Below are 10,992 nucleotides of genomic sequence, written 5' to 3' on the forward strand. Positions count from 1 at the left end.
AACTAGAGGTATTGTCTTTTGGCATTCTTCTCTGATAACGTCTCTGACTTCACTCCATAGTTCTTCTAGTTCTCTGTCAAGTTTAAAGCCTCAGATCTGTTCCTTATTTGATATTTATATTCTTCTAGGATGTTATTTAAATTGTATTTTGGCATTATGATTGCTTTGTTCTTCTTCTTTAGCTTTACTCTGATTTTCAATATTACCAGTTCATGATTTGTACCACAATCTGCTCCTGGACTTGTTTTTGCAGAAAGCATGGAACTTCTCCATCTTCTGCTACCAATTATATAATCAATTTAATTCCTATATTGACCATTTGGTGATGTCCACGTGTCATCTTTTTGGTTGCTCAAGAAATGTGTTTGCAAGAAACAAATTATGGGCTTCAGAGAATTCAGTAAGTCTTTCTCCTGCTTCATTTGTATCTCCTAAGCCCCATTTCCCCACAATTCCTAGTTCTTCTCTGTTCTCTGTTGCAGTCCCCCATGATTATCAGCACATGAACTTCTTCCTGTACTTGTGCATAAAATCTTTCCAATTCTTCTTCTGAGTTTGCTGTTGGGTCATACACTTGCATGATGGTTATGTTAATAGGTTTCCCATTAAATCTCATTGATATCACTTGCTCATACCTTGCGTTATAGCTCCTGATTGCTCTTGCTACATCACTTCTCACTATTAAAGTAGCCCTGTTTCGTCTTAATTTCTCATTTCCTGCATAAAATATTTTGTAATTGCCTGATTGAAAATGTCCCATTCCCATCCATTTTAATTCACTCACGCCAAGTATTCCATTTCTGGATTGACAATTTCTAACTTTCCCTGGTTCATGCTTCTCACATTCCATGTTCCTATTGTGTGCGTCGTACAACTCGGGACTCTCCTTTCACATCTGTGTGCATCAGCCTCTGAACTTCTTTTCAGCTTTGACCCAGCTGCATCATTAGTCACACACCACTCGTACTTGTCCGTTGTTCTTCCTCGGTAGCTCGGTGAGTGCCGTCTATGGGTCTCATCTTCTAGCACTATCTCGTGTTGCATTTTGTCTATTCATAGGGTTTTCATGGTAAGAGGTATTCAGAGGGGGTTTACCATTGCCTTTCTCTGAGTCTGGATGCATCTCAGTCTGGTGTCTCAGCTTTGGCCATTCTGCCTTGGGTGACCCTGCTAGGAGTCTAGCCTCTTGGTCCTGCTTCCTGACGGCATTGCTGCCAGCTTCTTCGACACTCTCAAACCCCCTCACCGCGTTAAGGTGTGTGTCTTAGAGGGGCTCGAGATGTATGTTTTTAGGACCCACCCTATTCTTGTGAATATAATGTGTTTTAATTTTTGTTTAATACTCTGTTTTTAATACTGTATTTTAAATTTATCTAACCTGCTAGTGAAGAGTGGATTATATACATATACAGTAGGGCCCCGCTTCCCAGCGCCCTGCTTTTTGGCGTTCCGCTAATACAGCACAAGCGGGGCGATCAGCTGGAGGGGGGGCTGGAGCTCCCCGCACTCCAGCTGACCACGCCAGAGGAGGGGAAGATCAGCTGTAGTGTGCCATAGCTGATCTTCTCCTCTTCTGGTGTGATCAGACTCCCGCTCGAGCTGATCCGATCAGGGAAGATCTGATCTTCTCTTCCTCTGGTGCGATCAGCGGGTTAGGTTCCAGACCCCCACGCTACAGCTGGTTTGCTTTTCGGCAGTTTTCGCTTTCCGGCGGGGGTCTGTAACCTAACCTGTCGTATGAGTGGGGCCCTACTCTGTGTGTGTGTGTGTACGCACGCACGCACGCACGCACACACTGTCTTGCAAAAGTAGTCAGATCCCTGACCAATGCTCTCATATTACTGAATTACAAGTGGTACACTATAATTTCGTTCTGTATGATATTTTATTTTGAAACACTGAAACTCAAAATCAATTATTGTAAGGTGACATTTGTTTTATGTTGGCTAATGTTTGTAAGAAACAAAAAAATCTGAAACATGTTGCTTGCATAAGTATTCAACCCCCACACATTAGTATTTGGTAGAGCCACCTTTTGTTGCCATAACAGCTTTAAGTCTTTTGGGATAGGTATGTACCAGCTTTGCACACAGTGTCAGAGGGATTTTGGCCCATTCTTCTTAGCAGATTCGGTTCAGGTTGGTTGGATGTCGCTTGTGGGCCTCAATTTTTAAAGGGCACCACAGACTCTCAAAGGGATTGAGATCAGGACTTTGACTGGGCCACTGTAGGACATTCACCTTTTTATTCTTGAGCCACTCCAATGTTGCTTTAGCCTTGTGCGTGGGATTATTGTCCTGCTGAAAAGTGAATTTCCTCCTACGCTTCAGTTTTTTAGTGGACTGAAGCAGGTTCTCTTGTAGTATTTCCCTGTATTTTGCTCCATCCATTCTTCCTTCGATTTTAACGAGATGCCCAGTCCTTGTTGATGCTGCTGCTACCACCACACTTCACTGTAGGGATGGTGTGTCTTGAGGCATGGGCAGTGTTAGGTTTGCGCCACACATAGCGCTTTGAGTTTTGGCCAAAAAGCTCTATCTTGGTCTCATCTGACCACAAAACCTTTTCCCGCATTGCAGCTGGGGCACTCTCATGCTTTCTGGCAAACTTCAGACACGCTTTCAGATGGTACTTTGAGTAACGGCTTCTTTCTTGCCACCCTCCCATACAGGCCAGTGTTATGCAGAGCTCTTGATATGGTTGAATGGTGCACCATTACTCCACTCCCAGCCACTGAACTCTGTAGCTCCTTCAAAGTGATTCTTGGCCTCTCTGTGGCTTCTCTCACAAGTCTCCTTCTTGTATTACATTGTCTCTAACTTCTTGAATTACATTATATCTTGTATTACATTATCTCTCACTTCTGTAGAATGTTCTTTGGTCTTCATTTTCCTTCAGATACACAGCCTGACCGATGATCCTTGAACAGCGGGGGTTTTATCCTGACAATGTGATAGCAACTTTAATAGTTTACAGGTGGAGGCCAACGGTAAGGTAATTGTGTCCTCAATAGGGCAATTTCTTTCATCTGTGTAAACTGGGAGCTTCCCAAGCACAGGGGCTGAATACTTATGCAAGCAACATGTTTCAGTTTTTTATGTTTCTTACAAATCTTTCCCAACATAAAACCAATGTCTGTGTGTGTGTGTGTGTGTATCTATCTATATCAACTGCAACAATAATAATTGGAGGGGGAGTTGGGTGGCCTCCCCTCACAGATGTACTGATCTTGTTACTATATTGATGTTGATGTTTTAAATAAAATTGGTTAGTCTTCTAGTTTATGATGTTTTTATTGTAACCCTAGGATTTATTTTTAAATGAAGAGCAGACTATGAATTTCTCCAATAAATCACTGATTACTGATTTCCCCCCTGTGCATTTTGATTACGTATGCTACCCTTTGTAATATAAGGTAGAAGTGAAGATACATCTTTTTAAAGTAACCTAATACGTAGTGTTGCTTGTTTGCTGGATCAGTTCTTTCGCAAGGGCCTCTTCTGGTCTGATCAAGCTCACCTTTCTTGTCGACATCCTTGTCCCATGCAGGCCTGTCCTCTGAACGCCACCCCCTACTGTAGCAATGGCAAGAGCAGTCAGCAAGTATGGGAGGAATTTTCACAGTGCTTCACACCTGCCGTCAAGGAAGTGGTAGAGTTTGCCAAGAGCATTCCAGGATTCCAGTTGCTCTGCCAGCAGGACCAAGTTATGCTGCTCAAAGCGGGCACTTTCCAGGTAAGAACATAAGGAGAGTCCTGCTGGATCGGGCCACTGGCCCATTTAGTCCAGCATCCTGTTCTCACAGTGGCCAACCACATGATGCTTGTGGGAAGCCGATGGGAGGAAGGCTGGGATACAGAATTAATCAATAATAATAACCCTGCAAGGAGAATGTGAGTGCAAGAGCACTCTCCCCACCTGTGACTCCCAGCACTCAGTATTCAGAGGCACTCTGCCTCTGACAGTGGAGGTAGAATGTAGCCATTGTAGCAAGTAGGCATTGGTAGCATTATCCAGGCAGTTTTGCGCTTGCTGTTGTGTTCCTCACAGATGGAGCCAGGTGCATGCTTTTCTTGGGCGAAGAATAACTGATGCTAGAGGTAGCCAATGTGGTGCCGTCCAGATGTTTTTTAGACCCCAGCTCCCATCATCCCTAACACATTCGCCATGCAGGCTGGGGCCTGGTAGGAGCTGAGACCCAACAACATCTGGAGGGCACCACGTTGGCTATGCAAATTAATCTGTACATTCCTTTTTGTGTTGCAAGATGGTTGCATTTTTAGGGAACCCTGATGTTGCTTAGCAACCCTCTCTCATGCAGGGGACGTGAAAGTCCTGACTTAAATCGCATTCTTGTGCCTTGAACAGCTGCACAGCAGGGTGAAGTTTAACAAATGCAACTTGTTCTGCAACAGTGCTCTAAAAAGTGAAGTCAGACCTGCTAGGCTTCTCTGTGCTACGTTCAGGGGCACTTTTCAATTGGGGATTTTCTTTATTGCTGGGATATTTGTCGCAATGGCACCACCTTTGCTTAAACAGGCAATACCTCACCCTTTCTCTCTTATTTCCCTCCCAGGTGCTGATGGTGCGCTTCTCTTCCCTGTTTAGTCCCAAGGAGAAGGTGGTGACCTTCCTGAGCGGGGAGACATACTCACTCCGCAGCCTGCGTACCATGGGCATGGGCTCCCTCCTGGATGCCATGTTTGAGTTCAGCGAGAAGCTCAGCTCCCTGGGCTTGGATGCACAGGAAATGGCACTCTTCATGGCTGTGGTCCTTGTCTCAGCAGGTAAGAGTGTGCTCTGTCATGGCAGCATAACTGGGCTAGGGCTTTGTTGGTTAGGAGTGACACATCCTATCCTGGATAGAAGCTTCTGTGACGTTTGTTAAAGGCTGTCCCTCCCCTTGCAGTCCTGTGTTAGGAGTATTCTAAAGAACTCCTCCCTGCCTCAGAGCACTTAATGTAACAGGACCCAGCCTGTTCAGGATGAACTCTGGGAGTCTTCACTGACAAGAGGGCAGGGGTTAAGCTGAGCACAGGCCTAGCTGTGCAAACTGGGCCAGATCTAGAACATTTGAAGTAATTATTGGGGGCCTGATTCATCGATCCTAATTTTTATAGCTGCCGCTATTTATCCAGTTTTTTTAATTACTGTTTTGTTTCTGAACTAGCACAGGTGGTATTTCCCTCTCCACCTACTGGGTAACCACAGCCAAACCGTACACCTGGGATGAGGAGGAGGCAAGGCTTCTAGGCAAGCTTTAGCCCTTATGTCTTCTCCTTTTACATATTAACCACTAGATAGGTTATGTTCATGTTGTGATTGTGAGACTGGCCACAAAATTCAGTTTATTCAGAATCCTAGCTTTCATTTTAAAAGAGCAAACAAGAGTTAACTTTTAGGGGGAGGGGGGAGCTGGAAGTCTGAGAAACGTCATGTAAAATTTCAGAAGTTCAGAGCATTTGTTGAATGAGATTTTTGATAAGTCAGTGGTGGGGCTTCCCTACCCTTGCCTTTTAATGTATAGAAGAAAGAGAATAAATTATGCACTGTAGTATAAAAACAAAAAATAATAAATCTTGCAAATTTAGATAAATTACGCAATTTTATGTAACAGAAAATATACAGGTTGACAACCCAGCAGAATCTCTTGGTGCAGAATTTAGATAATTGGGGGAACTTAATTTTATATGTTGAATTGTCTTTTGTATCTGCATGATAATGTCAGGGTGCCTCTAACAAGTGAGCCTGTTGCTAACAACCAAGTAAACATTGCAGCTCTTTTGATTTTACCAAACCTCTCTGTTCTCCATTTGTCTTTCCTATTTCTGACAACTGAATACCTTTGCTTTGGTCTTCAGATCGCTCAGGCATCTCTGACGTGGATGCAGTCGAAATCCTTCAAGAGACTTTGATACGGGCCTTGAGAACTCTAGTGACTAAGAAGCACCCAGACGACTCCACACTTTTCCCCAAGCTGCTCCTTCGTCTCCCTGACCTGAGGACCCTCAACAACCAGCATTCGGAGAAACTCCTTGCCTTCCGAATCAACCCTTAAGCCTGCTGGACCAGTCAGCTTCTTAAACCCTAAGAGTTTAGGGAAGAAGAATCAACCATCAAGCAAATTTAATGCATTGGACTAAATTTTGCTCTTTGGGAGAAGACTGTGACGATGAAAGGAGAGGAGCACAAGGGATCCGGCAAGGGAGGGGAGCCCATAGCCCATCACAGCTGGGATCTGCTAGAGCAGATCCCTCCCTGGTGAGGAGATCAGATACAGGAGGAAGGGTGTGTTTCCCAGATAGCGCTCTCCATGGCACTGTGCAGATTGAAGATCATTTATTTTGCTAGAAGAGATCAAGCAAATGAGCTGGACACACATTGTACTGTGTTTTCTAAATGTGTGTTGATATAGATGTATATAGATATATATAGATATATATATATTGATATATATATATTGATATATATACATACATACATATATATTGTTCTTTCCATATGATATTGTGTTGAGGTTCTGTATATAAAGACACTGGGCTTATTGTATATAGTAATTATTATTGGTAGCTCTTTGGCGGGAGAAGTGGAGGAAAACAGAGGACATCCTCACCTTGAGCTCCCTTCCTTTATCTGCATGCTACCACAGTCCCAAGTCTCAGGCTCCCCCCCCCTTTGGTTTTGTTGTTGGCTCTGTTTTCGTGCTGCTTTCCTCCCAAAGCACATAGAGGGCTAATTGCTATCCTGGTCTTAAAAAGTTCAGTATATACTACAAATTTTACAGGGTAGGAGTTTTCTTCAAGATGTAAAGTAGAGCTACTCAAATTAGGCCAGTTTTCCACTTCTGCAATTGAACAAGTGGGGCCACAGTCCTCTTTGTCATGTCTGACATGGGTGTCTATATCTATATAATATATATTCTGTAAGTGTCTCAAACAAAAACACAAAAGGGGCTTCCACCAGTCCGTAGGTAGAGTTGCACTCAGCTCTGTGAGACAGCCATATAGCATGCTAACAAGGCTGCTGGCTGGGGTGGGAGGAGAAAAGCTGTGGAGAGGTTAAGGCTGTGATCCTAACCTCACTTGGAGTAAGCTCAGTAGGACTTACTTCTGAGCAGACATGGTTGTGAGGGGGGCAGCTTCTCAGAAGGGCAAATGGAAGACGCATGAGTGCAGATGAATGTTTCAAGAGAGGTGACAAAGAAGGCTGGGATTCACCAGGGCTCCTTCCATGCCAAGTCAGGTTTAGGGAAACAAGCAAAGAATAGTTGAGCCATTAGGAAGAAAGGGCTAAGCAAAGCAAACACTCCTACTACCATTCCACCCAACTTGCCCGGTTCCTTCCGGGCAATGGTGCTTTCTTTCTTTACCTGAAGAATGAAGCCGTGAGTACTGTCTCCCAGAGTTCTAGAACCCGGCCTTCCATTCCTAACCTCTAGATCTTGCTCCCCATAGAAGCCCAGAGTCATGACTATCTTCCAGAGCTGCCTTGGTTATATTTAACCCCACCTCTATTCCAGATTTTCAAGTACAACCCCAGACGTTTGCCTAATCACTCTTTCCTATCCATAGGTTCCCTTTCCCAGGACAGAATGGAACCTAGAAGTGCTGGCTCCAGGTTTTTTCCCCATTCACTATATTTGGGGTTGTGTGTACTCTACACTTTATAAATAACGACATACACACACACAACCAGATTCTGTACCAAGAAATGCCTGAACCTGTGTCCTGAGTAAATTATGCAGATTAAACAAATCTTGTATTTGTTTATTCTGTGCAATTTGTTCTGCTTCTGCTAGTGAGGAAAAAGGGTTGTTGGGGGTGGGGGGCACAGGAAGCGTCACATAATACTGAAGCTCCACCCATTGATCTCTTAAAGTTCTACTTGGAGAACTCTGGAAGTTCTACTTGGTGTCTGATGCTCAAACTACGCATGGTGTTGGCAGGCCCATGTCTAAAGTGTAGGTTTAGAGCATCAAAGGGATACACATGGGGGTGCTGCTGCACTGATCCCTTCCTCAGGTGCTGCTGTTTTCTCCCCTGATTCAGGCTCCAATACCAACTGAGATAAAAGTGCCTGAGGGAAAGAGCTATGATGGAGAGGAAGATGTCCAGTGCAGGGAGGGTTCAGTGTACCCCCTCATCCCCCTTTTTACATGTGATCAGGGCAAATGTTTGAAGAAAACCTTTCTGCCATTCTCATGTGTAGTTTGGCTCTAGGAATTTACTAGGCAGAGCCCAATTTTTCAAAATTATTTCCTCTGCCATAGGGGGAAGACTATTTTCCACTCAAAAAAGAAAACTGAGATTCTCAGGATGCTGAATTCTGTGCCAGAATTCCATACTTGGAGGATGCTGGAATTGCAAGCACATAGATTACACACAGCCTTGACTATATAGATCCAGAGATCCCCCCCAAATGGTTTCCCGTCAGCTGTTGTATGTCATACTCTGGTTATAAACACACTAGTTGCTGGATCAAAGTGTTTCCATTAGCCAGACCTGGAGGGGGCACAGGTTGATCTTCCAATCAGCTGCAAAATCTCTTTGAAGCTGAATTAAAGCAAAAAGCACTTGAGCTGCTCCCACCAGGTTTTATAACAAAAAGGGGTGGGGTCTGACTAGCATCGTGTGCCCCCATTTTCAGAAGAGAGAGGTGAAGACACACAAGAATCAGCAGAACAGCAAGTGCGTTTCTACCCTGTATACATTTAAAAGAAGCAGCCAAACCTTGAAAGGTTTTTTCCCTCCTTTGAAACTTTTGCGGGAGCTGACCAAAATGGAACTTGGGCTCCCTCTTCTCTCCTTTAGGATTTCTGCCCCCCTCTCCATCCTACTCTGCATTGATACATATCAGGTCTTTTTACATCCCATCTACAGGAGCTCACATGGCATGTTTCAGTCACCCTCCTGTGTGCATGATGTGGGAGATATCTGTGTTCTTTGCAAGGTGGGAGGGACACTGTTGTTGCTGCTGCTGCTGTTCAACACTGCTTTTAAAATAAAAAACAAACATTGCACTTTTCTTAGAAATCTAGAGGAAAAAAATGTATGTTATAACAAAGAATTCCCTCCCTAAACCAGAGTATATTTGTTCCAAAGGGAAAATAAAGATGGTTTTGTTTGCTGCTGCTGGGAGTCCAAAAGACTCACAAAAGATACCGACATGGAAGAGAGAGAGAGAGTTTATTTTTTGTCTAATATTGAAGTGCAATAAATACATTGAAATATAAATAAAATAAAGACTTGTTTAACAGTGAAACAAGCATTTATTCTTTTTGATGAAGGTATTACAGCCAGGTCAATAATGCTTCAGTCTGTAAACTGCATGTCAAGAGCATGCTTCAGTGTGTACGAAGTCTCAAGATCAGTTCTTCTGTCTCCAGTAGCATAAGAACTCAAGAGGAGCCCTGCTCGAAGATTAAACCAGTGGCCCACCTAACCTGGCATCCTGCTCCCCACAATGGCCAACCAGATGCCTCTAGGAAGCCCACAAAGAGGACATGAGTCCAACAGCCCCTATCCCATTGCAGCTTCCCAGCAGCTAGTTTTCAAAGACATCACAATACTACACGCGAGAATTGTTGTTGATCACAAGGAGACTGACTCAACAGTGCAATGTGGCTGCAAAAAAAGCAAATGCTGTTTTAGGCTGCATTAACAAAAAGTATAGTTTCCAAATCACATGATGTACTAGTTTCCCTCTATTCGGCACTGGTTAGGCCTCATCTTGAGTACTGCATCCAGTTCTGGACACCATGCTTTAAGAAGGATGCAGACAAACTGGAACAGGTTCAGTGGAGGGCAACAAGGATGATCGGGGCTGGAAAAAAAGCCCTACGAGGAAAGTCTGAAAGAACTGGATATGTTTAGCCTTGAGAAGACTGAGGGGAGATAGACAGCACTCTTCAAGTACTTGAAAGGTCACACAGAGGAGGGATCATCCCAGAGTGCAGGACATGGAATAATGGGCTCAAGTTACAGGAAGTCAGATTTCAACTGGACATCAGGAAAAACTTCTTAGCTGGTAGAGCGGTACGACAGGAACCAATTACCTATGGAGATGGTGGGCTCTCCAACATGAGGCATTCAAGAGGCAACTGGACAGCCACCTGTTGGGTATGCTTTAAGTTGGATTTCTGCATTGAGCAGGGGGTTGGACTCAATGGCCTCATAGGCCCCTTCCAGCTCTACTATTCTAGGACCCTATGATCTTCTCCCTGATCCTGGAGGTAAGTATACAGTCATCATAACTAATAGCCATTGGTAGCCTTATCCTGCATGACTTCATCTTAAACCCAGAAGAGGGAAACACTTCTCTCTGCCTGAGTGCTTGGAGAGATGCTGTCAATCAGAGTAGGCAGCTCTGGACTAGGTAGGCCAGCTTTCACCAAACTGGTGTCCTCCAGATGTTGGACTACTCCCATCAGCCGCAGTCATGCTGGCTGCGATAGGAGTTGTAGTCCAACATCTGGCCAGGTTGGCAATACGCAGGGTATGCCTACTGCTTAATAGTAACAAGCTTAATGACAAAAGTTATGACAAATTTGCATGGATTTGTGGGGCCCTTAAAACAATGTCACTATCTCACCATGGGATTGTGTTGCCACTTGAATCAACTTGACTGCACATTGACAAAGGCAGTGTTGTATATTTCTATACAGATTGTACAAGATAGTTTGTGTTACTTCTGTTACTGTCACAAGTTCACCGTTACATTCAGCGAGTCATATTCTGTATTGGATATGCAGCTGCTAACAATGTCTTGAATGAACAGCTCAGATTTTTTTTTTTATTAAACTTCTATCCCACCCTTCCTCCCAGAAGGAGCTCAAGGTGACAAACAAACAACAAAATGCTAAAAACGCCTTAAAACATCTAAAAAATATATCTTAAAAACATTTTAAAAATAAAATATTTTTTAAAAAAAATCTTTAAAAACATCTTAATAAGCAACTCCAAAACAGATGCAAACTGGGGTAAGGTCTCCACT

The 10,992-nt window shown here is 43.8% G+C and overlaps 1 protein-coding gene across 3 annotated transcripts in view; it reads left to right on the plus strand.

Annotated features, from left to right (window-relative positions):
- LOC133379450 (nuclear receptor subfamily 1 group D member 1-like) overlaps nucleotides 1-9,249 on the plus strand; it is a 48,979-nt gene extending 39,730 nt beyond the window's left edge. For all 3 annotated transcript variants that reach the window (XM_061614738.1, XM_061614737.1, XM_061614736.1), the window contains exons 6-8: nucleotides 3,550-3,735; nucleotides 4,577-4,787; nucleotides 5,862-9,249. In XM_061614738.1, coding sequence (XP_061470722.1) covers nucleotides 3,550-3,735; nucleotides 4,577-4,787; nucleotides 5,862-6,058 — 594 coding nt within the window. In that variant the 3' untranslated portion in view covers nucleotides 6,059-9,249. The remainder of the gene's footprint in view (nucleotides 1-3,549; nucleotides 3,736-4,576; nucleotides 4,788-5,861) is intronic.
- The last annotated feature ends 1,743 nt before the right edge of the window (nucleotides 9,250-10,992 follow it).

Source organism: Rhineura floridana, chromosome 3 (genome assembly GCF_030035675.1).
Source record: "Rhineura floridana isolate rRhiFlo1 chromosome 3, rRhiFlo1.hap2, whole genome shotgun sequence".
Classification (NCBI taxonomy): Eukaryota; Metazoa; Chordata; class Lepidosauria; order Squamata; family Rhineuridae; genus Rhineura; species Rhineura floridana.